This window comes from Vanrija pseudolonga, chromosome 3, assembly GCF_020906515.1.
Source record: "Vanrija pseudolonga chromosome 3, complete sequence".
Taxonomy (NCBI): Eukaryota; Fungi; Basidiomycota; class Tremellomycetes; order Trichosporonales; family Trichosporonaceae; genus Vanrija; species Vanrija pseudolonga.
This window is the reverse complement of record NC_085851.1, coordinates 247,046-269,514: the sequence shown is the minus strand read 5'-3', so window position 1 is coordinate 269,514 and position 22,469 is coordinate 247,046. Positions and strand designations below refer to the sequence as shown.

The window sequence follows — 22,469 nt, the reverse complement described above, 5'->3', positions numbered from 1 at the left end:
CGTGCTACTTGCGTGCGTGCGTGCGAGTGTGGCTGCGTTGTTGTCCCCACCAGCCGCGGTTATGTATCAATGGGCCCAGTTGTCGTCGTCTGTGACAGTGGGAGTCGATTTACCTTTACTTGAGCCCAAACCCTGAATGGCACCGACGAAGATCCCATAAACTCTGCGGCCGGAAAGCCGCGCCAGCGTGCCCTGAGGCCGAGTGAGCAGAGTAGAGTTTTGTGGCCGAGGTGGTCGCTGCGTGCGTGCACTGCCCTTGCCCTGCTGCTCGGTCCGGTCGGATCTCGCTCGCCTGCCCGCTCGCTTGCAGCTGCCGCCGGCCACGAAGAAGCACACGGTACACAGATCCCACTGTTTCGATTTATTGGAACTGCCCTGGCTCGCTGGCTGGCTGGCGACACTCGCTGCCCGAGCCGAGGCATGCCCCCCGGCCGGGCTCGCCTCGGCCGGCCCCTGCCTCGGCGAAGACGTGTTGCTCGCTCTCTCTGTCCCGTAAGACACGGACCATGCCTTTCCGTTCGGTTCGTCTCTCTCTACTAGCATGCCTCGCTTCTTTCTTGCGCAGCAGGCGCTGGTCGGGTCGGTCGCACAGTGAGACAACGAGATCTCAGCAGCAACGCCTTCCGCTGGTCACTGAGTCAACATGCATTCGCCGTGGAAACCCAAACGAGCGGAATGCTCGCTCAACACCGAGCCGTCCACTACCGTCAAGGGCTGTAAGCCACAGAACCGAGTACCGCATGCGCACAAGCCACCACCGCTCCCGCTGATCGTCGCCTGGGCGGTACTCTTCGGGAGGAGGGTGGCAGCCAGCCAGTGGCCCCATGGTTGAGCCGAGCAAGAAACAAGTCAGGCCGAGCTTCTGCCAACCGCGCGCCCTTCCCCACTCCAGGGTCCCCTGGGAACGATTCCAGCGGAAAAAAAAAACAAGGTACTTAGTCCTGGGCCTGGTGACTGGCCTTGCTGGCCACTGGCCACAGTTTAACGGTCCCAGGTTCGCGCACACTGGGCAAGGCTACCCTCGTCGTCTCGTCTCAGATGCCCGTTGAATGCATGCTGCCGCACGTTTCCGCGAGTGCGGGCATGATTAATTGTGCGAGCGAGAGAGCGAGCGAGAGGGCGAGCGACACGAGTCAGTCAGTCGCTCGTATGAGTCATGGGTGTAACAGTCATTGGTGGACCGAGTAATCTCGCGGGCGTAGAGCGCAGCGGCCTGCACGCCGCGGCGAGTGGGGCTTAATCCACCCACACCCACTACTACAGAGCCCACTCTAGCTCATCTGCCCTGCCTGCCCGCCTGCCCACCTCGCCGAAAGAGCCCACCAAAGATCGTCAGCCACGAAGCTGGAACTAGACCAACGCCGACACGACAACTGTTGTCTGTCGGCCGTGGCAGCCAGCCAGCGACCACTCCCGGACGTCGTACCGCGTCGCCGCGAGCCAGGCCCTCGCGCTCACTCGCTCGCGACTACGGACCACTTTAAACTAACTCACGGCACACGTCTCACCGCGACACCTGACTCACTGTCTGACCGCGTGACGTGACTCGCGGCACACGGTCTCGCCGCCACACCTGACTCGCGGAAGCAGGCGACACGTAGCCGACTCGCGACAGCGGCACACGGCACACGTCTCGCGCGTCCCAGATCCCACATACCCCACCTGCGTAGCCGTGCCGCGTCGCGCCATGCTCCAGTCGCGTGTCTGCGTAGCGTAGCGCGGCGTCGTGGCGTGGCGCCGACTCTGCCCGGGTATGCCTGCCGGTGTGGGACGGACCTCTCTCAGTCGCGTGCTCGCTTCGCCAGCCTGCGCGGCGGAATGCGTCTCCGCCTGCCCGGGTATCGCTGCCGGTGTGGGGGTACAGCCAAAGATAGCCACCTCCGCGACGCGGCCATCGCCTGTCCTTACCCCGTGGGCTTGGTGTGACCCCGCCTCATTGCCGCGGCTGTTGAAACCTGTCGGCGTATTGACGAAATGGTGGAGCTCGCCGCTCACCATCGCAATGGTGAGCTCGTGTGACTGCGTGCTCGCCAGCAAGATGACGATGTCGACCACAAACGAGGCCGAGGACAAGCTTGAGGTGTCGAGAACGTACTCATAGTCACACATCGATCAGTGCCCTGCCAACGTGCCCACTTTGGCACCACAACCCCGCGGCCTGACACCCCCCACCCCTACACAAGACGCGCATGCATCTTTACTAGCGCAGCGCTGGCTGCCGCTCTACAACCCTCAACCCTGCCATCAACATCACATCCCCTCGTCATCGCCGTCGGCGACGTCCTCGCCCCGCGCAGCAATGACCACCTTGATCGCACCGTCCAACTTGGGTTGCAGTTCCCGGGCCGACGTGAACGCCACCATTGCTTCGGCGTTGCGTCCGGTGCGGAGGTAGCACTTGCCGAGTAGGAACTGAATGTTGGCTTCGTCGGGTGCCACTCGAGCCAGGGGCTGCAGCGCAGCAATGGCCTCTGCAATGCGACCAAGTGCAACCAGCACACGAATCCGCTTGTACTCGACCATGGCCATGGTTGACTCCACCTTGAGCCTCGTCGCCTGCTCGTAGATGGCCAATGCGCCTGGCAGGTTGTCGCTTTGCTCGAGCACCTCTCCGATGCAAAGAAGCAAGACCGGGCTGGACGGGTTGATCTCGGCTGCGCGGCGCAGATGGTGCTCGGCGTGTCGGATCTTGCCCATCTTGAGGTACACGGACCCCATGTGGTACCATGCGTTGTAGTGGCGGGCATCGGCTCTGATAGCAGTACGGTAGAACGCAATGGCTCGGTCGTACTCTTCCATCTCTGCCGCCTCAAACCCGCACAGGGTCCACGCATACGCGCACCCGGGATCCAGTTGTGTCGCACGTCGGAAGCACCGCATTGCCTCGTCGTGGTCCCGCTGTAACGAGAAACAGTTGCCGGCTGCGATCCACGGCTGTGGTGCTTCCCGGTCAATGGACACGAGCACCTGCGACAGGTGTGACAGCGCTGCTTGGTCGTTCATGTGCCAGAGTAGCGTCGAGTAGAGCTCCATCGACTCGAGGCGGTAGGGATCGGCCTCAATCAGCGACTTGAATGCGCGTTGTGCCTGATGATCAGCAAAAGTCAGACGACAACACGCACCTTGGTGTAGTCCGACAGCTCGTACATGCACCGTGCGGCAATGTCGAGAGCCCATGGCGAGTGCTGCAGCTCGAGGGGCAGTCCGTCGAGTTCACTCAGCGCCTCGTGACACTGGTACAGCCCCAGCGCTCGGTATGCACGTCCGCATCGGCGAACAATATCCCGAAGCCAGTCGTCGACTGCTGCATGGATCTGGGCCTCGGTAGTAGGCGATGTTACTTCGGTGTGTCCCGACCCCGACGATGCCACGGACTGTGATCGAGCCGAACGCTTCTCGCGTGCAATCTGGCGTCAGCTGAGCAGGCTTCTCCTCACCCACCCTTGTGCTCTTGGAGGTAGAGTTGAGGCGAGAGCTGCGACGGACCGGCGGCTCGAGAATCTTGTCGCCCCCGTTTGTCTCCATCATCTTGAGATCGCGGCCGTTGAGCCGCGACTCGGTGGTCATTGGCCCACCGACCGGCGTCTCTGCTGGCTTGCGAACGACTCTGTCTCCGCGCGGTCTCTTCATGGCCGGTGGTTTGGATGGTAATTCTCCCGGAGGGTTGGGTGTCGATCGCAGCGCTGCCGGGATCATGGACGATGCAGAGGGAATGAATGATGAAATGAGGTTTGGCAGCGGTCGTCTTGTCGCGATACTTGGTCCGCTCTGCGCGTCGGCAATCGTGGGGAACGTCGTGTCGGCAATCATTGATAGCGAAGTGCTGGCGATCAGCAGGGTCTAGACTACACAACTTACTCCCACGCAGCACCGGGGTTGCCCATCATGCCCAGCCGAGGTGCGGCCGCGGCAGTCGCCGTCGTCACCTCTGGAGTAAACAACGATGTCGATGGTGCGGCTGACAATGCCAGTGGGCTCATCTGCCGGCGGCTCAAAAAGTTGGGCACTTCTGATGCCGAGCTTCGCGGCATTGGGTTGGGTGACAGTGTTGGTAGACGGGACGTGCGCTGTGATGAGGACCGGGCTACACTTGGAGGGTCGGGGAAAACAAGGTCTCGTGTTGGCGCCGCACCTAAAAGAAAGTTAGTGATCGTGTCAACAGTGTCGCACGTACCAATGTCGCACAGTCCGGTAAAGGCCTCCCATAGCCACGGGTCCTCGGCCAGCGCGCGTGTGTACTGCTCTACAGCAAGGGCGGGGGCCTTGCCCTTGTGGGAGAGGCTCGCGAGGAGGAGGGATGCAGTGGCAGCCGTCTCGGATGGTGTGGGGGTTGGAAGGGCTGTAATGTTGTCAGTCGGCGAGCTACTCGATCACACCCTTCCCCTTTCCACTCGACCTACTCATGGGGACGCTTCTCCGGATAGCCCGCTCGAGCACCTGCTCGCCCTCGCTGAACCTGCCAAGTTTGCTACAGCACTTGGCAACGATGACTGCACAACCATAGCAACCAGGGCGTTTTGCGGGGCGCAGCATATCCTCGTCATGTTCTTGTGGCGGCTCGTCAGTGTCGGCTAGGTCGCGGACAAGATGGAGCGCGGGGTACGGCTGTCCCGCCGCGAGGAGGCACAGGCTGAGGACGTGCAGGCTGTCGTGCTCTGCATCTGTTGGTGGGAAGAGCGCAGCATATAGGCGCGCGTAGAACACTGCTGTCTGTATTGGTGAGGTCAATGCCAGCGTGCGGAGCCTGTGGGCGAGGTGTGGACTTGTTGGCCGAGGTGCCATGACCGGTGGGGCTCTGTTGTTTGGTTTCGGGAAGGGAGTGAAGGGTTGTTGGTGTAACTAGGGAAGTGGTAGGTTGTGGGTAGGAGAATGAAGCGAGTGGGGGTGTGTATGTGCCGTGTGTGATGTATGCAATGCGTAGGAAGTAGGTCTGAAGTGCAGTGTGGTTGTGGTTGACTGATGATGATGAGAGGTGTGATGGGGTTGTTGTCGAGGAGGGAGGTGCGGGTTGCTCATGTTGGTTGACCCGCCCAACTGGCAGGCAGCAAGCACAACAACCCCGGAGTGAGTGATGGACCAGACAACGTAAACTCTTGGGTGCTGGAATTGAAAAAATGACACGTGTAAACACAATTTCGTTATCACTAGAGATCTTCCTTTGAAATGGAGTTTGCCAGCAAGTCCGTCGTCATTGTTACCACCACTGTCGCGTCGTCGTCCGCTTTGAATTGAGTGCACAGACCACGCGCCGCCGCCCGCCGCCAGCCAGGCAGCCAGCCGCCCAGCGCCCAGCCAGCCCAGCCAGCCAGCCCACCCATCAACGTGTCTCTGCCGCCATCCGCCACGACAATTATCAAGGCATATCTCTTGCCTTTGCTCCAAATCATTCAACAACAACCATGAGCGTGAGTACAACACCCTCCTGCGGGCATCCCTACTAACCACCCCACAGGCCCCGACCGCCCAGACATACCCCAACGTGTCGCCCTACCCGCCCCCCGGCGCCGGCCACTCGTCTTCCCCCAGCGGCTCGTCGCCAGTCCCACCGCCCCCGCTTCCTGGACAGGCTGCCCCCCCAGCCCCAGCAGCAGGACCAGGCGCCGGGTTCACCGTGCGCTCGGGGCTGGCGGGCATGCAGCCCCACAGCATGGCCACGTCGGCAAACTACATCCCCGGCTCGGGCGCCGGCATCCGCGGCGGCCTCCCAGAGGACAAGAATGTCGTCGACGCGATCCGCGAAAACACAAACATCTACGCGCGCCGCTTCCAGGGCTTGCTCGACCGCTCCACGCCGCACGTCCTCGAGCGCTGGCTCGTGACCGGCACGCTCTTCATCCTGTTCTCGCTGAGCGTTGTCGCGCGCCAGGGATGGTACATTGTCATGTGTAGGTATTGTGCGGCAGACGAGGCGCGCGTCGCAGCCACTGATAAGCCTCAGACGCCCTCGCCATCTACATCCTCAACCTCTTCCTTGCTTTCCTCCAGCCTAGGTTTGACCCCAACCACCAGGCAGACCTTGCCGCCGACGACGTAGAGGAAGGCGCGCCTGGTCTCCCCGGAGGTGACTCTGGTCGTCCCCAGAGCGGCCTCAAGGGCCTGTTTGGCGGCTTCTCCAATGGCGAGGACGAGGAGTTCCGTCCCTTCATCCGCCGTCTTCCTGGTGGGTCCAGCTACTGCCAGCCTTGATTCCCATCTAACCCACCTCAGAGTTCAAGTTCTGGTACTCAGCCACCAAGGCGACTGTCATTGCCCTGTTGTGCACCATCACCCGTGCCACCGACGTGCCCGTGTACTGGCCCATCCTTCTCGTCTACTTCTGTATTCTCTTTGCTCTCACCATGCGCCGCCAGATCCAGTGGGTACCACATATGGGTCGTAGTCCACCCACTGACAACCCAGGCACATGATCAAGTACAGGTACATCCCCTTCGACCTTGGCCGCAAGACCCGCTACGGCGGCGGCAAGAAGTAATCCGAGGCTATTGTCTCGTGAAGCACCTCGCTCGAGCCCAGCTAGCCGTCAGCTGTAGACACAAGCTGGCATAGAGTGTCCTAGTGATAGGCCCGTGGGCACAGTGCATGTTTTGACGGCCGTCTGCGACGGCGTGGTTAGTAACTTGGTGGACGGCGAGTGACAGGCGAACGACGAGTGACAAGGCGCGCGGGGTAGCGCGCCACCAGCTAGACTACAACGGATGATGCATACCCGTACGCAAATGATGGATGGGGTTTATTAGAGGGTGCGGCGGTCGGTCATGACGCGGACAATGGCGCCGACGCCGGCAATCTCTGTCAACTGGCGGGTCAGCGCTTGTGCAGCCTTGATCACCCACCTTCTCGTGCCATGTGAGCAGAACGGAGCCGGCAACGTCCGTGTTGGTGTTGAGCGCGCCCATTCCCTGCACGTCAGCCAGATAAGCGCCCAACTACCAACCTTGTACAGGTATGCCATCAGACGGGCCTGCTGCTCCTGGTCGAGACCCTTGAGCGCCGCGGGGATGTCAGCCGCACGGGTCGAGTTGAGGATGAGGGTGACGGCGGACGTCGTGAGGTCCTGGGTGTGAGCTACTGTGCGGAGGCGTAAGCTCACCTTGGCCTCGTCGACGCCGTCGCCGTAGGGAGGGTCGGTGAGGATGGTCGCGAGCGCGCCGGCTATGTCGCCCCTGGGCCAGCCGTCAGCATCACGCCCGAGCTAGCACTTGAGTCGATCGGTCCCAGTCCCGGAGGACATGCAGCATGCACCCCAGCCCCACTCACTTGGACACAAAGTTGCGTGTCTCCTGGGACCGCGCCCGAGCGTCGGCGAGCGCGCCATCAGGTCCGCGCGGGTCGGGGTCGACGAGGTCGGAGGGGAGGAGGACCTCCTCCTCGAGGGCGTCGATGTCGATCTTGCGGAACGCGTACTCGTTTGACATTGCGGCGACGACGGGTAGGTGATGGGATGTGAGAAAGAGGTGAGATGCAGGTGTCGACGACGACGAAGAGCGTGGCTGCTGCACCGCTCACGATGACGATGCCGAGGGGGTGCGGCGTTGGCTGGAGGGGTGGTTAAGGGGGTGGGCGGAATAACGCTGGTACCAAGGAAGGCTTCCTCCACCGGCAGGTAGCCCAATGTTGACAAGGACGAGCAAGAGGGCTCTCGAGACGACTGTTACATTGCTCAACGCGCTCACAATGGCCAAGAAGAGCGCAAACCCCGCAGACGCGTTCCGTAAGTGCTGAGGATAGGATGTGGAGACAGCACTGACACCTGCAGGCAAGGCCCAGCGCGCCAAGGAGATCAAAAAGGTACCTCACACCGAGCCTCGTGTTGTTGTGACGTCGCTCACGCTCGCAGAACAAGGATGAGCGCAAGAAGAAGCGCGACGAGAAGACGGTGAAGCGGGATACGCGAGGTGGGTACTGAAGTCCTCCTCTAGCTGACCCACCAGACCTCGAGGGCGAGATCAAGTCGCTCAAGGCGGCGAGCAGCCTCAACGACGAGCAGAAGGCGCGGCTGACTTCGCTCGAGTCGGAGCTCAAGTACGTCTCCAAGCTCAAGGACAAGTACGTCAAGGCGCACCCCGATGCCGCAGACAGGGTGTACAATACCGAGCGGCGCGGCGGCGACCGCCCGGGCACCTGGCGCCGGCCAGAGGACGAGGCGGACGCGGAATCCAGCACCCCCGCGGTCGACCCGCGCGCGCATCTCTACCACCCGGACGGGACGCTGCGCGACCCCAAACGCAGCGCGTACTACCATGCGACGTATAACCCGTTTGGCGTGCCCCCGCCAGGCATGCCGTACAAGGAGCGAGGTGGGTGCTTGGGAGGAAGGGGAATGCTGATGACAGACGACTTGCCCTCGAGCGACGAGAGCAGCGACGACGAAGATGAGGAGGACAGTGATAGCGACATTGTCATGCCTGAAGGTCCCAGGCCAGGCGAGGAGTCAGACGCAGACAGTGACGACTCGGACGACATCCCATTGCCTGAGGGCCCGCCCCCGCCACGACTGCCACCGGGTGGCCCGCCTGCTGCGGCACCGTTTGGAGGACCGCCACCACCATTTGGCGCGCCGCCATTCGGTGCACCGCCATTCCCCGTACCGCCATTCGCACGCCCCCCTCGCCCAGCATTCACCCCCGTGACAGCGCCAGGTGTCGGCTGGGGCCACTTGATGGACGCCCCCACGCCGCCGCAGCGGCGGCCGCAGAACGGGGCGGGTGCCGGCCCCAGCAGGCTCCCTGCTCCCCCCGCCTCGCTGCCTGCCAAGCCTGGCACTGCTACTTCCGCCTCGGTGATCGCTACTTCGACAACAAAGAGCACAGCAACGAGCCCGCCTGGGTCGTCATCTAGTGGCGCACCGCCCACCGCACCAGCACCAAGTCAAGCGAGCAACACCAGTGCAGCGGCCAGTGCAGGCAACGCCAAAGCCGCCACTATATCCGCAGCACCGCAGCTGCGTGACCTGCGGAAGGAGACGACGGTCTTTGTTCCACGCGGGGTCAAGCGCCGCGCTCCCGGGGTGCCCAGCGTCAATGCCACGCCCGGTGCCGGGGTTGTAGATGCGGATGGTGACGTCGTGAAGCGTACTTCCGACTCGGGCCCAGGTCTGTTGGGTAAGCTGCAGGCGGTGGGGGTTGCGCCGACGCCGAGGGGTGGAGGTGGACGCGTCGGTGCGGGTGGACACGCGGCGTCGGCAGGTGTCACCGGCACCGAGGCCGAGGATGATTACGAGCGGTTCTTGGAGGGGCTAGAGTAGCCTGCCAGCCAGCCAGCCTACAATTATGCATCATGTGTGGTGACTCGTTCTAGTGGGGGCATTGTTTACATACATTCCGTCGGAGCCCGAGGAGCCCGAGGCGCGGTGGGAAGCGAGGGCGTGACCGCGAGGCGGGGTGGCACTGCGCTCGGAAAGTGTGTCATGCAGCTCGGTTGTGGCGGCGCGAAAAGTGATCTGGCCGGGGGCGGAGCGGTGAAGCCTCGCCGCGCCAAAGGGATCTCAGGACATCAGCGCCCGATGGCCCGACGCACCGAGGGCACATGCCCAATCGCCAGAGCGCATGCCCGGGCGACTTGTTCTGCCCGGGCATGCAGAGCAGGAGGCAAGCTTCGATGCGCCGGAGCCGTCGCTACGCGTCGTGCGGCAACGGCAACACGGTCGGAACAGGGCGCGCCAAGACGTGACCTCTTGGCTGGCCTGCCTCGCCTGGCCCCATATCGCGTCTGACTATGCGGCTCGGCGAAAATCAGCCCGAGGCGGGTACACACCGCGTCAGCGAGGTCAGCGATAACGAAATTTGTAGCGGCAGCGGCGCCGAGGTGGTGCCACCATGCACGTTTATGCGAGGCAGCTCGCTACATAAGGCTGTGAGGCGAGGCAAGATGCAGCGGTGTTATCATATCGCCCCCGCTGCCCCGCCTGCACAATGTCGTCTACTACCCTAGCCGCGCAGGCCAACACGCCCGCCAAGTCGCCCGCGAGCTCGATCCGCGAGCCAACGGCCGCTGCCACCACCACCACGAGCGAGAAGGATGCCACTGCCGCGCCTGAAGCCGAGGTCGCCCACGCCGCTGGCGCGCACGCGCCCCACCCGCTCTCGCAGCTCGGCCAGAGCCGCAAGCACCTCCTGCTGTTCATCTTCGCCGTCGCGTCCTTCGTCGACGTGTGTAACGTCTCGGGTGTCGGTATCGCCGGCGCGCAGATCGCCTTTGACATCAAGCTTGAGGTGTCGCAGATTGTTTGGGTGGGTACGCTAGCGCTAGCGCCATCGATAAGTGACATGTGGCATGTGGCTTACGTTTTTTGCCAGATCATCACGGCCTACTCGCTCACATTCGCCTCGTTCCTCCTCTTCGCGGGCCGCCTGTCCGACCTGTTCCCTGCGCACCTCGTCTTCGAGGTCGGCTTCGTCGGCCTCGGCATCATGAGCATCGTGCAGTCGTTCGTCACGCACAACAAGTACGGCTTCCTCATCGTCCGCGGCCTCGGCGGCATCATGGGCGCGCTGACTATCCCCTCGGGATACCACCTCGCCGTGCACATGTTCCCCGACCCGGTCGAGCAGCCCAAGAAGCTCGCTCTGCTCGGTATCGCCGGTGCGCTGGGCAACGTCCTCGGTCTGTGAGTAGCGTCGTGACACATTGCGTATGTCCGGCTCGCTGACGCTCGCCCCCAGCGTCCTCGCCGGCCTGACCATGCTCGCATCCTACCACTGGTTCTTCCGCCTCATGGGCATCATCTGCCTCGTCTTCTCCGTCATCACCGTGTTCGTCCTCCCCGCCACCAAGGCCGACTACGACCCGGCCGACGGCCCGCGCTGGAAGCGCCTCGACCTCGTCGGCGTCGTGCTCATGTCGGGCGCGCTCCTGTGCTTCATCCTCGGCCTGACCCAGGGCCCCATCGACGGCTGGGGCAAGGCGTCGTTCATCGCGCCGTTCGTCATCTCCATCTTCCTCGGCGTCGGCTTCTTCGTCTTCGAGGCCAGGATCCACCCGCGCTCCGCCGTCCTCCCCGCCACCGTGTGGAAGATCAAGAACATGAAGGTCGCGTCGCTCGTCACCCTCCTCCCCTTCTCCTTCTGGGCCACTAGCCAGCTGCTCTACGCCACCTACTGGCAGGTCGCCTTCGGCTGGCGCCCGCTCCACGTCGCCGCTGCCGCCCTCCCCCAGGGTATCGCCGCGCTCATCGTCGGCGGCCTCGTCCAGGCCGTCCCCGCCATCATCAACACGCCCCGCATCACCATCCCCGTTGGCAGCGTGCTCGTCATGGTTGCCGAGGTCCTCATGTACTACTCGGACGGCGGCAGCGGCATGAACTACTGGAAGTACTGCTTCCCCGCGTTCGTCCTCGGCTCGGTCGGCGCCATCTCCGTCTTCATGGCCTCGGGCATCAACCTCATCGCCTTCTGCCCTCCCGAGATGGGCGGCGTCGCTGGTGCCTGGACCCAGGTGCTCGCGCAGATCGGCGGTGCCATTGCCCTCGGCGTCCAGGCCGGCCTTGAGGGCACCGCCCTCGCCGACTGGAAGCACAACGCGCGCTCGTTCTGGTTCGAGTTTGCCGCCTTTGGCTTGCTCGCCGTCGTCTACGCCATCTTCTACACCGAGCCCACTGGCGCCCTCGAGGAGCACCAGCTCACGCGCGAGCGTATCGCCGAGCTTGAGGAGAAGTTTGCCCAGAAGGAGGCTGGCTCGCTGCCCTCGGCTTAAGCGCAGCGCCACGGGCGCATGACGTGCCACAACCCAACCCAACTCCACACCCCTATAGCCACACCACGCTTAGACTCTCCTTAGACTCCTGCTACTGTATTTTTATAATTGAGAGGGCATGCAGTAGATCACTACAATGTTGAGTGGGAGGCACGATGGCGGTGGGGAGGTAGTTTCCTTGGCGCGTGGACTACTGTGAGCCGAGAGAGGCTTGAGGTGGGAGTGGGCGGTAGTGCCACTTCGAGCAGAGTTGGCCTCATGGTCCTCTCCAGTCTGAGTACAGAATGCAAAAAGGTACTCTACAAGCAGCCAAAATAGAGCAACAGGCAACTAACATCACCATGTACAAGAAGGAACCCGTACGCAGAGGCGACCTCATACCTGCCACAGTGGCAGACATCGCATCTCTCGGTCTTACAGTCAAGTTCCAACATCCGAGCACAATCCGAGCACATGTGCTGCGAGTACGCGCCCGAAAGTCTACTATTGAGTATCTAGGAGTATAAACAGCAGGGCCAGGACACAAGCTAGTGAGTGGAAGCGTGGTACCGTCACCACCGTCACTTCGACGACGCAGCATCTACAACGGACACCCTATCGAGGCAACAGAACGCCTTACTTGTTACTGCTTCCCCATTTCTCACCCTCTCACCTCTTAGTTGTATCCTTCTTACACAGTGAAAGAGATGGAAGGAAGAATGTGACGACGCGAGTCCGAGCCCATGATGGCTGTGGTTATGTCGTCGAGCTGTGTTCACAGTAGACACCATGATCTGCCACGACAGGCAGTGTATGCACCGTGCTGTATATGGCCAGCCGTTCCCAATCACCAGAAAGATACTGAATCCATGAATAGGTCTCCAATTCGAGTCTATGGAGCTGGAGGAGGAGTGAGAGGGCGACCACCCGACCACACAATCACCACAACACAACCACCACACTCCTACACAAGGCACCAACTCTGCGAACCGCGAGAACTGGAAGAACGAGCCACACGCACTGCACTCCCTCCCTCCCCGAATCGACTCACACCCCTCCCCAGCCAAAGCCCCCGACCTGTCAACTCCCCGGCGCCGAGCGGCGGCGGTCTCAAGACCTTATCAACTCGGTGACTTCCTCGGTCAGCAATCGTCTCACACAACACCGCAGCATCTCACTCAGCACCAGTGCCTGCCCAGCGCGAGCTCGGTGTTCACCTGGCACCTTTGTCATATGTTTTGGTTGTGGTCATGTGCATGGGTCGGTGACCGAGTGTGGCTCGGTGTGTGTCACTTGTGTCACTTCTGTGGGTGGGCATGGCGTGGCGCCCATTCATGCAAGTGGCACGGGGGTCGTGGCTGCCTGCTCCAGACTGACCTGCCTCTTTCTCCCCCCCTCCCCTCCCCTCGCATCGCATCCAACTCGCTAATCCACCCCACCATGCATACTACAACAATCTACACTGCCGGCGAGTCGGCCGCGAGGCTCGGCGCAAAGTTGGACTGTGGCCTTAGGGGCCGGAACCCGTCCGCGGCGGGGGTGAACGGCGCCGGCGTGCCAAACGGCTGAGGCGGGCGCGGCGTCGTCCCTGCCTGTGCATGTGCATGTGCGGGCGCGGGTGCGCGCCCGATAGCAGCCTGCGCGAGCGCGTCGAACGCGCGCGACTCGGCCTCGGCGTCCGCCTTGGCTTCTGGGCTTGCTGCGAGCCGGTCGAGCTCGGCCAGGCTCGCCCGCGTCGCCGACAGCGCGTGGAACAGGTGCCAGTCTGGCGCGGCCTCCTTCTCCTCCACTGCTGGTGCTGGCGCGGTTGCCTCTGCAGAAGGCGTACCCGTCGCGACACTATCCCTCCTCTCCGCGACGCTGTCCCTGCGCTCCTTGTCGGCTTCCTTGCCCTTGTCCTTCTCCTTGTCTTTCCCTCCCGGCGGCAGCGCGCGCCACTGCGTCGTCGCGCGCGGGTTGGCCGCCGGCTTGGCGGCAGACAAGGCCGAGAACGTCGTGCTGAGGAGATATGTCGCGTTGCGCAGCCGTGTCGCGGCAATGTCGTGCAGGTTCGGCGACATGTACACCTTGTCCTGGAGGATGAAGTACGCGTGCGTGACTGGCCCCCGCCCGCCGTCGGGAAGCACATCGCGTCGGTGGATGACGAAGACGTCGGGCGCGCGCGCGTGCGCGACGATGTATTCGAAGCCGGTGCGGAAGGCCGTTAGTTCGCTGCGGTGGTGGTGTGAGCGCGAGCGGCAGAGGTGGTGTTCAGCCCCACGTACACCTTCTCCTCGGCGTGCCCGTACGTCGGGTTCTCGATCCGTCGTTGTGTCCGCAGCACGTTGTTGTTGCTCTTTGAGTCCCAGAAGGGCGAGAAGGCAAAGTAGTCCATCCTGCGGCGTCAGCTCATCATCCGCTTGGGTAGCTCTACGCACGCCAGGTCCGGCGTCGCGAGCGAGCGTGCAGGGTTGGCCGCGATGGCCTCGGGCCATGACCTGGGGCAGTGTTAGCTGACGTCTACCCGTGAGCAAGCTACACACCAGTGGATGTGCCGCAGGTCTTGCTCGAGGTCGTCTGCCATGACGGTTGGAGGACAAGAACAAGGGCGATCGATGATGCCGTTGTGGTTGCTTGTCTGGACTGACCTCCACTCTGCTTGTTTCAGTGGCGTGGGACAATTTGATCCCGTCGACACCAGCCAAACTCGGACGAGGACCCAGGCGGTGAGACTACGACACCGAGACGCGGCGGCGCACACGAACAGAAACAGAACGGACACGGAGAGCACCAGACGACGAGAACACAACATGAGGGCATGACAGAACGCAGAGCGCAGCACCACCACTTCCAGAACCTTCCACACGCCTTGCCACCTCTGCCTAGACCCAGACCCAGTCCCCCTCCGTAGTCTAGAACCCGATACATCCCGTAGCGAGAGAAGAAATACATCGGGCTATCGACACCCCTCGCGGCTTGGTCGACGTGCCCGCGGCCCGCGATCAAGCCATGCGCAGTCGCACTCGAAAGCACGCTTAGTTCTTGAGCTTCTTCTTGGGGCGGAGCTGCGAGGTGTGGCCGCACTTCTTCTTGCGCTGGGGTGTGGGTCAGTGGTTGTTCCTTTGCCGACTCGTAGCAGCCAGTTGCACTCACGCAGTTGGTGGCACGGGGAGGGAGACGAGCGTAGCACTTGCGGCAGATCTGCTTGTCGCAGTTGTACTTCGAGGCGAGGACCTTGAGCGAGGGCTCAATGATACCACCACGGAGACGGAGGACAAGGTGGAGGGTCGACTCCTTCTGGATGTCTGCGACGTGTTAGTGGGCTGTGTGGGGGTGTTGGTGAGGGCAAGGCAGGCGGCAGGCAGGCAAGAGCGGCGAGGTGGACGAAGATTCGTGGTCATCGTGGTCGTGTGTTGGTCGGCGCGAGTTTGCGTGTCGAGTTTCGCGAAATTGTGTGCCAGTCGTGCGCGGTTGTCGAGAGAGTAGCGACGCCAGCAGCGCGCGCTGCCCATCCCGCGCACGCTCGTCGTTGACAGGCGCACGCTCTTCACTCGCCGCCACCGAAAACGAGCGACCCAAACTTGTCCCAATCCTCGCCCTGCCTGCCAGCCTTTCCTGCCGTCGGTCCATCCAAATCCAACGCACTGTAGTCCGAAAGGGTGCGGCCGTCCTCGAGCTGCTTGCCGGCGAAGATGAGACGCTGCTGGTCAGGGGGGATGCCCTCCTTGTCCTGGATCTTGGACTTGACGTTGTCGATGGTGTCCGAGGACTCGACCTCGAGGGTGATGGTCTTGCCCGTGAGGGTCTTGACGAAGATCTGCATCTGCGGAGGGGGGTCAGTCGCTGTCGTCGGTGTGGTCGGTGTAGTCGTCGTCGTCGTTGATGCTCACGGCGGTGGAGATCTTTTGGTGGTAGGTCGTACAGAGAGTGTATCGCGGTCAAGAAGTCGTTGCAAGTCAGCAGCAGCGAGCGCGGGCGGCGAGCGAGCGAGAGTGGGAGGTGCAGCCAGCCAGCCAGGCGGTGGGAGCGCTGCCAGGCGGTGTGCGCACCCAGACGCACCAAGCAACCGGCACCATACAAAAACCGCCACAAGTTCTTGGAAAATTTGGCCTTTCTTTTCGCCGAGAACATTATGTAACAATAGACATTACATAAGTCTCCCACTCTTACCTAATTACCTAATGTCGGTCCCATCGCCTATCTGCTCCCCCCACTACCCCGGTCTCTCCGCCCCAACTTCGCCCCGCTCATCCTCCGACGCCGCGCATGACCACGGCCGGATCTCCCAACACCGAGTTGCCGAGTGCGTCCCAACCCCAGCAAGCAAGCAGCAACCAGCCATGACGAGCAGCAGATATAACGCGAGACGGCGCGTACAACACCACCCACACCCCCTCGCACCACCATGACCCGCCCAACACTGGCCCGCACGCTCCTCCGCACCGCCGCCGCCCCCAAGCGCGCGTTCAGCATCGCCGCCAAGCCGCATGCGCGCCTCGAGCCCGCGTCGGCGCTCGTCGGCAAGGCGCACGCCGACCTCGACCTGTTCGGCGTCAACGTGCTCGTCCTCGACCGGCCCGAGGCGCGCAACGCCCTCTCGGTGCAGATGGTGCACGAGATGCGCGCGGCCCTGGACCGTATCGCCGCCGACGACCAGGCGCGCATCACGATCGTCCACTCCACCTCGAGCGTGTTCTGCGCCGGCGCCGACCTGCGCGAGCGCAAGGGCATGACCCCGTCCGAGGTCGAGGCGTTCCTCAACAACCTGAACGACATGGTCTCGGACCTCGAGGCGCTGGGCATCCCCACCATCGCGGCCGTGCCGGGCCCCGCACTGGGCGGAGGCACCGAACTCGCCCTCGGCGCCGACCTCCGGACGGGCGAGGCCAAGACGGCGTTCGTCCTCCCCGAGACCAAGCTCGGCATCATCCCTGGCGCCGGTGGAACCCAGCGCCTTACCAAGCTCGTCGGCGTCGCCAAGTCCCTCGAGCTGATCTACACTGGCCGCCGTGTGGCTGTTGACGAGGCCGAGCGCCTGGGTCTGCTCAACGCCGTCGCAAAGGACGGCGCCACGGCATTCGACGCCGCCATCGACCTCTCCACCCAGATCCTTACTTCCGCTCCGCTTTCGCTTCGCGCCGCCAAGCGCGCGATCAAGGCCGCACCATACCTCGACATCAAGGACGGCCTCAAGTACGAGCGCGCGGCGTACGAGCCTCTGCTTTCGTCCGAGGACCGCAACGAGGGTCTCCGTGCGTTCGCAGAGAAGCGCAAGCCCCAGTTCCAGGGCAGGTAGAGAGGGAGAGAAACAAGCGCACAAGAGGTACAACGTTGTATGCATCTGCTCCTATGCCTATCAACTATTAGCTAGTGACAAGAGTAGCGGCCTAGCTCGGCCCAGCTACGCCCGTCTCTTGGCGCGCGACACGCGCTCCCACTCCTCGGCCTCGGCGATCAGAGCCTTGCGCTTCTTGATCGCGTCGGCGCCTTGGATGGCGTCGCCAAACGTCAGCCACGCTGGCGTGCCGGCATCTTCCGATCCCGACGTGTACACAAACTCGACGGACGCAATGCCTGGCGCCTTGACGTATCGCGCCGAGCCGTTGAGTCCAACGAGAGGGAGATGCGACACGCGCTTGATCTCGGCCGAGGATGGCTGTGTCCGCAGAGGAACATGCGGCAATTGGGTGTGCGGCTGTCGAGTCAGCGCCCTACACACACACAAACTCACCTCGTACGCCGCGCGCACCACACCGGGCTGCCACTTGCTCTTCTTGGGCCGCCCATCCCGCGTCTCAGACTCGCGCTCGACGACAATCTTGCCACCAGGCACCTTGTCGACCACTGGCTTGTCCTCTGACGCCTCAGGCTTGTTGTCGGCGGCCGGAGCCGCAGGCTCAGGCGGAGCCGGCGTTAGTGGCTCACTGCCAGTGTCGAAGGTGAGCTCGTTGGCCAGAGGGTGCTTGTGCTCGTCCACCTCGGGCTTGATAGCCCCAGACGAAAACTCTTCGCTGTAGTGCACCCAGCCGCGCGTGTCCTGTCCAGACAGCACCTCGATCCGCTCATCCCGGTACCCGCGTAGCGTCTCGTCAATGCGGCGCGATTCCTCGGCCGTGCGAAGCATCCAGTCTTCTTCGGTGACACCCAGGCCGCGCAACTTGCCGCGACGGCCGTGCACCGTATCAGACCAGGGGTCGGCGCCAGTCCCACCAAAGTGTGTTGTGGGGCCGCCGACAGTGTAGAATGGCGTCAACGCAGACTTGGCAGCGACACCGTCCGCGAGGAAGCCAGCGTTGGCTGGCGGTCGACCAGGTCCACCAGCCGAAGGGTACTGGTTGACGGCGAGCTCCTCGTCCAGGACCTCAGAGTGTGGTGTCCACCCATTGGTTCCACAGTCAATCAGGGCCTGCTCCTCGTTGTAGTCGTCGTCGACCCATTTGCCACCTGTTCCATCAGCAAAAGCACAGACAACGGCGATGCTGATGGTGACTCACCCTTGACCAGCCTCGCGCCCATGAGTTTGAAAACGTTGCGCATGGCAACCATGGTCACCATGCGGTGCTTGAGGTTGCCCGTGATACGTCCAATGTCGATGAGCATTTGCCTCTCATCGGGGTCGCACGAGAGCTTGACAATCTGAGGGCAGCGACGGAGGAACGCCAGCGAGTCGGTGTATCCACACGCGCGCGCCGCGTCAATGGTGAGCGCGTACACACGCTCCTTGTTCTTGCGCGTGGCAGAGGTGAACGTCACGAGCTTGTACTCGCGACCGCCAAGCAGTCGGCCCTCAGCGTCGACCTTGGTGTCACCCTTGGGGTCGTCGGGGATGATGAGCTCGTCGTCGCCAGCAACATATTCGGCGTTCTTGATCGTGTACTTTTGGCCATCTACCCACGTCAGCTATGGGTTCCCACGCGTCAACGCCCACCGCAACTCACTGATAACGTTCTCCAGCGCACCACGAGGGTCCTTCTTAATCGGCGCATTGGTACGGCGACGCGCGACGGCTTCGTCGCTGTCCTCACCCCTCTCGGCCTTCTCACGACGGACCTTGTCCCATCGCGCGCGCGCAGCGGCAGCCGCAGCGCCCTTGACGCTGAAGCCGCCGCGTCCACCAGTTCCAGGCTCCCTCTTGTACGGCTTGTCGTCCTTGTCCTCCTTGGCGCGGCGGTTGTTCCGACGCGCCGGCGTCGCCTTGACCGGCTTCTCCTCTTCCTCTGTTCATCTGTCAGCAGCCATCACACACTGAGCGCGGCATCCACCCACCTTCATCGTCATCATCGTCGTCACCGTCCGACTCCTCGTCCTTGTCGTCGGCGCCAGCAGGGATCTCCTTGTAGCTGACCTGCTTGCCCGAGCGGCGGCGTCCAGCTGACACGACCTCCTCGTCATCATCGTCCTCGGTCGCCTCCTCCTCCGTCTTGGCGCGTTTCGGGGTGCGCTTCGCGTTTGAGCTCCGCGGTTTGGCGCGTGACCGGCTGCGTGATGGGCCGGGTTTGGGAGCCGGCTCTTCCTCATCGTCATCGTCTTCGGCGTCCTCTCCTACCGCATCGTCGTCGCCATCGTCATGCAGCTCCGGGTCGGGCGTGTCGGGCTCATCCTTGACTGCCGACTTGCGGGGAGCGCGTGACCTTTTGGCTGGCGAGTTTTGTGCTGCGCCTTGTGAGCGTCTTGGGCGAGGGGGCATGGTTGGATGGTTGTTGTGGAGGATTGTGGATGGAAACAAAGAGTCTGATGTTGTGGTGGGTGGTCGCAACGCCGCAACAGTGGTACAGTGGGTGGGACACGCGATAGGCGGGAGGCCGCGATGAAGGCGGGCAGCACGTGTCGCGGGCCTAGACAATTGTAATGCCCCTAATGCCATCCTAATGGACCAACTACCCCTACTATTAGCGGGACCAATTCTAATGGCTAATCCCCAGCCTGTTCCCACCCAGCCCTACCACACCAAACACACTTCGCCCTGCCTGATTTTCTTGCTGCTTGTTCTCTCCTTTTCTCCCATCTAGAGAGGCCAACCTCCACTCGACGCGTCCACAATGACGCACAAGTCTGACGACCCACAACAACAACAGCAACAGCAGCAAGACGACGCGACCCAACACCACTTGCACATGGCATCAGCAGCTATCACGACCCAGCCAGAACTAGACCCCGCACTCTTTGCACTCGCCACCTCGTCGTCATCGGCAACAGCTCCAACACCGATCGACCCGGCGCTCTTCGCCATCGAGCAGGTGGTGCACAATGTCCAGCGGGGACGCATCGAGCAGGATGACATCGACCTCGGGGGTAGCATCCATGCCGCGGGGCTGCCAGAAGCCGAGCCGGAAGCGGAGGCAGAGGACCCGGAGCCTGAGAGCTTTGACCCCGGTGTCGAGGTCGACGTCCACGACGTTCAGCAGGACGCGGACCCCAACCATATCCCCCTCGACGACGACGGCATTGACCCGGCACTGCGTGAGATTGTCAACAGTTTGACAAACGCACAACAGGTGAGTTAGAAGCACAGGAACGGTGTCTAACTCCTCAGTCCCATCACCCCAGCCTAGGGCCAGGCGACACCGAGGAGCGCGAGCGCCTCGACAGAGAGAGGCTGCAGCATACTCTCCAGTCGACCCTCGAAGACTTTGCCCATGGCAACTTTGGCAACTACGGCGCGATCTTCAATACCAACTTCCCCCAGTCCCCAAACAACCACAACCTCATCCTGCCACCACTCGGGCCAGAGGCCGCGGCACACACGGCGCATCTCCCGATCGTCCCTCCACACACTCATGTTCACGGGCCACCCAGCGATGTTCCAGACTCGTCACTGCCAGTCAAGCGGGGCCGCGGACGGCCAAAGGGCTCGAAGAACAAGCCCAAACCTGGGGCGCCGCCACCCGAGGTCCAGGCACCGCCTCCACGCCGACCCAAGGGCCGCCCGCCAAAGGTCCGCTCCGCCGAGGAGCTGGCAGAGTTTGAGAGAAGAAAGGAGGAGCGGGCACTCGGCATCAAGCGCAAGAGGGGCCGGCCTCGCAAGTACCCGGAGCTCGGGCTCGTTCGAGAGATGCGTCTCAAGAAGAACCGCGCGGGGGTGCAAGAGAAGATTAGGATGCTCGAGGAGAGGGCGAGGCTGGAAGCGGTGGAGCAAGAGTCGGGCGAGCACGACGCCGTCGCCGCGGCAGAGCACCTCCACGCCCATCTGCACGACGGTCTCGCCGACGACGCCGAGTCGAGTGCTGCCGCTGCCCTCGCTACCGCTTCAGAGGTCGCGCTTGGCGAGCAGGTCGCCGCGGCCGTCGTTCGCTCCGCTCACGAGAACGGCGAGCACTACGACTGGCCGTACCAGGACGGCCAGTCGCTGCTTGACGTCGTTGGCGTCGACATGGTTGGGCACAAGTCGCTCGACGACGCGAGCGGCATGGCGATCGATCAGACCGATGAGGCGATGCGTGGCGTCTTCTCGCTGGCTGATGTGGGCGCCCAGTAAGGGGCAGTGGAGGAGAGAGGTTCCCTGTAAATCATTCTGTTGTATGTACATGTTCTAGCCTGCGCGCTGGATTAGATGTAACCTGTGCGCTGGATGGGATCCGCTGCATGTTGAGTTCTACGATTTATGAGGCCGTTCCACGGCGGGGTCAGCAGGGCTGAAGAAGTTGTTGCGCGCCGCGGCGCGCTTAGGTGAGGGTGTTCATGATGATCGCGACGATAAGGCCGTACAGACCCTGCGGGGTTAGTTGTTATCGGGTTGGCGCAGCGAACACAACGTACAATGACTTCGCTGTGGGGTGTTAGCAACTGTTCAACGAGAAGTAACACGCGACTTACGCGAAAATGAGGATAAGGACCATCGTGACGTAGACCCTGTTCTCGTACAGGTAGACACGAACACACTGGCAAGTTAGCTAGGGACTCGGGATGAAGACCAGCGGCACTCACAGCATCGCCAACAACACCGATAGCGTAGCCCGCAGCCATGCCAGTGAAGCCACATGCTGAGTGGTTAGCTTGACGCGCCGAGCTTGCAGCAGCTACTCACACAAGCCGGCCGCGAGGTGGATGAAGCCCTGGAAGAGGGTGTACTTTCCGGGGTTGACTGAGGTGTTAGCTGTACAGCTCGAGGAAGGTCAGCAACTCACTGTTACCAGCGATCAGGACAGAGACGACGAGGCCGTAAACGGCGATAACTGGGGTTAGGGGGGCGTTCCTCGCCAGCGATACGTACTACCAGACATCTGCGGGGGTCAGTGGGAGTTACAGTCTAGACCAGCGAACTCACAACAACGGGGATGAGGGCCTGCCGCGCGTCAGTTATCTGTTACCTCGTCAAGCGGGTCTACAACTGACCTTCATCATGAGGTCCGGACTGGCGGGTCAGCTTCGTACGCGAGTACGCAGGAGCTTACCGGAAGGGACCGAGACCCGCGATTCCGATACCCGACTTGGACGTGCCGAACGCGGCGCCGACGGTCGAGAGCGAGATCTGAGGTCAGTATGGCCGTCGAGCATCGCGACATACGGCGGCGGTGACGCCGGCGAACCTGCAACGTTAGCTCAATGTACCGTCGAAGGTTGAGCTGACGTACCCGAAGAAGGGCGCCCACGGGGGGGACAACTCTGCCAGGGTGGTCATGTTGCGCGCTGGCTCTGTTGATGAGGGCGAGCGAGATGGAGGCAGTCACTTCGACATCATCGACGAGCAGCAAGCAACAGCAGCTCGACGCACGGGCGTGAGCGGCACCAGCCAGCGGGCGGCAGTGACGATGAACGGAAGTAAATGTATCAAACGGCGGCATGACGCAACATGACTGAAAATCCACGTGTCGCCACCTGCC

General features: G+C 62.5%; 9 protein-coding genes across 9 annotated transcripts; 4 read left to right on the top strand and 5 right to left on the bottom strand.

The window, feature by feature from the left end:
• Positions 1-2,226: 2,226 nt before the first annotated feature.
• CDC27 (Cell division cycle protein 27) lies at positions 2,227-4,979 on the bottom strand. Its single transcript, XM_062770178.1, has 6 exons — positions 4,401-4,979; positions 4,175-4,339; positions 3,859-4,132; positions 3,442-3,823; positions 3,123-3,407; positions 2,227-3,087 (listed from the first exon to the last, which is right to left on the bottom strand). Exons 1-6 carry the CDS (start codon positions 4,780-4,782, stop codon positions 2,251-2,253), a joined length of 2,325 nt encoding a protein of 774 aa, XP_062626162.1. The 5' UTR covers positions 4,783-4,979; the 3' UTR covers positions 2,227-2,250.
• Positions 4,980-5,366: 387 nt separating this feature from the next.
• On the top strand, positions 5,367-6,472 carry rer1 (the record flags this gene model as incomplete). The annotated part of the gene is made up of 5 exons (XM_062770177.1): positions 5,367-5,405; positions 5,453-5,885; positions 5,939-6,160; positions 6,208-6,355; positions 6,400-6,472. The coding sequence occupies exons 1-5, from the start codon at positions 5,400-5,402 to the stop codon at positions 6,470-6,472; spliced, it is 882 nt and encodes a 293-aa protein (XP_062626161.1). The 5' UTR covers positions 5,367-5,399.
• Positions 6,473-6,733: 261 nt separating this feature from the next.
• arc5 (Actin-related protein 2/3 complex subunit 5) lies at positions 6,734-7,415 on the bottom strand (the record flags this gene model as incomplete). Its single annotated transcript, XM_062770176.1, has 5 exons — positions 6,734-6,796; positions 6,834-6,899; positions 6,935-7,054; positions 7,091-7,163; positions 7,258-7,415. 5 exons carry the CDS (start codon positions 7,413-7,415, stop codon positions 6,734-6,736), a joined length of 480 nt encoding a protein of 159 aa, XP_062626160.1.
• Positions 7,416-7,638: 223 nt separating this feature from the next.
• On the top strand, positions 7,639-9,244 carry saf1 (the record flags this gene model as incomplete). Its single annotated transcript, XM_062770175.1, has 5 exons — positions 7,639-7,711; positions 7,757-7,788; positions 7,838-7,895; positions 7,932-8,297; positions 8,334-9,244. Exons 1-5 carry the CDS (start codon positions 7,675-7,677, stop codon positions 9,242-9,244), a joined length of 1,404 nt encoding a protein of 467 aa, XP_062626159.1. The 5' UTR covers positions 7,639-7,674.
• A 650-nt stretch (positions 9,245-9,894) lies between these two features.
• On the top strand, positions 9,895-11,828 carry SPBC1683.03c_1 (putative MFS-type transporterc). The gene is made up of 3 exons (XM_062770174.1): positions 9,895-10,229; positions 10,296-10,606; positions 10,662-11,828. The coding sequence occupies exons 1-3, from the start codon at positions 9,912-9,914 to the stop codon at positions 11,689-11,691; spliced, it is 1,659 nt and encodes a 552-aa protein (XP_062626158.1). The 5' UTR covers positions 9,895-9,911; the 3' UTR covers positions 11,692-11,828.
• A 1,275-nt stretch (positions 11,829-13,103) lies between these two features.
• MED6 (Mediator of RNA polymerase II transcription subunit 6) lies at positions 13,104-14,434 on the bottom strand. Its single transcript, XM_062770173.1, has 4 exons — positions 14,193-14,434; positions 14,088-14,147; positions 13,935-14,045; positions 13,104-13,881 (listed from the first exon to the last, which is right to left on the bottom strand). The coding sequence occupies exons 1-4, from the start codon at positions 14,231-14,233 to the stop codon at positions 13,128-13,130; spliced, it is 966 nt and encodes a 321-aa protein (XP_062626157.1). The 5' UTR covers positions 14,234-14,434; the 3' UTR covers positions 13,104-13,127.
• A 2,538-nt stretch (positions 14,435-16,972) lies between these two features.
• NPL6 (Chromatin structure-remodeling complex subunit RSC7) lies at positions 16,973-19,365 on the bottom strand. Its single transcript, XM_062770172.1, has 5 exons — positions 18,916-19,365; positions 18,588-18,866; positions 18,144-18,536; positions 17,381-18,093; positions 16,973-17,344 (listed from the first exon to the last, which is right to left on the bottom strand). Exons 1-5 carry the CDS (start codon positions 19,334-19,336, stop codon positions 17,051-17,053), a joined length of 2,100 nt encoding a protein of 699 aa, XP_062626156.1. The 5' UTR covers positions 19,337-19,365; the 3' UTR covers positions 16,973-17,050.
• Positions 19,366-19,652: 287 nt separating this feature from the next.
• LOC62_03G003635 (uncharacterized protein) lies at positions 19,653-21,189 on the top strand. The gene is made up of 2 exons (XM_062770171.1): positions 19,653-20,144; positions 20,183-21,189. Exons 1-2 carry the CDS (start codon positions 19,689-19,691, stop codon positions 21,122-21,124), a joined length of 1,398 nt encoding a protein of 465 aa, XP_062626155.1. The 5' UTR covers positions 19,653-19,688; the 3' UTR covers positions 21,125-21,189.
• Positions 21,190-21,213: 24 nt separating this feature from the next.
• On the bottom strand, positions 21,214-22,302 carry VMA11 (V-type proton ATPase proteolipid subunit 2). Its single transcript, XM_062770170.1, has 10 exons — positions 22,221-22,302; positions 22,154-22,175; positions 22,041-22,117; positions 21,982-22,000; positions 21,910-21,931; positions 21,774-21,821; positions 21,674-21,730; positions 21,574-21,629; positions 21,463-21,527; positions 21,214-21,359 (listed from the first exon to the last, which is right to left on the bottom strand). The coding sequence occupies exons 1-10, from the start codon at positions 22,265-22,267 to the stop codon at positions 21,326-21,328; spliced, it is 447 nt and encodes a 148-aa protein (XP_062626154.1). The 5' UTR covers positions 22,268-22,302; the 3' UTR covers positions 21,214-21,325.
• Between the last annotated feature and the right edge of the window lie 167 nt (positions 22,303-22,469).

What these genes read in the sequence shown, in the direction of transcription:
- MED6 (XM_062770173.1), bottom strand. Translation starts at nt 14,233, where the DNA reads ATGGCAGACGACCTCGAGCAAGACCTGCGGCACATCCACTG. An exon ending in GACCTGCGGCACATCCACTG is followed by an intron (nt 14,148 to 14,192) that starts GTGTGTAGCTTG and finishes ACACTGCCCCAG; the next exon opens with GTCATGGCCCGAGGCCATCG. An exon ending in GGGCACGCCGAGGAGAAGGT is followed by an intron (nt 13,882 to 13,934) that starts GTACGTGGGGCT and finishes CCACCACCGCAG; the next exon opens with CGAACTAACGGCCTTCCGCA.
- NPL6 (XM_062770172.1), bottom strand. Translation starts at nt 19,336, where the DNA reads ATGCCCCCTCGCCCAAGACGCTCACAAGGCGCAGCACAAAACTCGCCA. An exon ending in CGACGATGATGACGATGAAG is followed by an intron (nt 18,867 to 18,915) that starts GTGGGTGGATGC and finishes ACAGATGAACAG; the next exon opens with AGGAAGAGGAGAAGCCGGTC. An exon ending in TGGTGCGCGCGGCGTACGAG is followed by an intron (nt 17,345 to 17,380) that starts GTGAGTTTGTGT and finishes CTGACTCGACAG; the next exon opens with CCGCACACCCAATTGCCGCA.
- LOC62_03G003635 (XM_062770171.1), top strand. Translation starts at nt 19,689, where the DNA reads ATGACGCACAAGTCTGACGACCCACAACAACAACAGCAACAGCAGCAA. An exon ending in GTTTGACAAACGCACAACAG is followed by an intron (nt 20,145 to 20,182) that starts GTGAGTTAGAAG and finishes CTAACTCCTCAG; the next exon opens with TCCCATCACCCCAGCCTAGG.
- SPBC1683.03c_1 (XM_062770174.1), top strand. Translation starts at nt 9,912, where the DNA reads ATGTCGTCTACTACCCTAGCCGCGCAGGCCAACACGCCCGCCAAGTCG. An exon ending in AGGTGTCGCAGATTGTTTGG is followed by an intron (nt 10,230 to 10,295) that starts GTGGGTACGCTA and finishes GTTTTTTGCCAG; the next exon opens with ATCATCACGGCCTACTCGCT. An exon ending in CTGGGCAACGTCCTCGGTCT is followed by an intron (nt 10,607 to 10,661) that starts GTGAGTAGCGTC and finishes GCTCGCCCCCAG; the next exon opens with CGTCCTCGCCGGCCTGACCA.
- VMA11 (XM_062770170.1), bottom strand. Translation starts at nt 22,267, where the DNA reads ATGACCACCCTGGCAGAGTTGTCCCCCCCGTGGGCGCCCTTCTTCGG. An exon ending in CCGTGGGCGCCCTTCTTCGG is followed by an intron (nt 22,176 to 22,220) that starts GTACGTCAGCTC and finishes CTAACGTTGCAG; the next exon opens with GTTCGCCGGCGTCACCGCCG. An exon ending in CCTCATCCCCGTTGTTGTGA is followed by an intron (nt 21,822 to 21,909) that starts GTTCGCTGGTCT and finishes CCCTAACCCCAG; the next exon opens with TTATCGCCGTTTACGGCCTC.
- CDC27 (XM_062770178.1), bottom strand. Translation starts at nt 4,782, where the DNA reads ATGGCACCTCGGCCAACAAGTCCACACCTCGCCCACAGGCTCCGCACG. An exon ending in CCGGAGAAGCGTCCCCATGA is followed by an intron (nt 4,340 to 4,400) that starts GTAGGTCGAGTG and finishes ACAACATTACAG; the next exon opens with CCCTTCCAACCCCCACACCA. An exon ending in AACCCCGGTGCTGCGTGGGA is followed by an intron (nt 3,824 to 3,858) that starts GTAAGTTGTGTA and finishes GCTGATCGCCAG; the next exon opens with CACTTCGCTATCAATGATTG.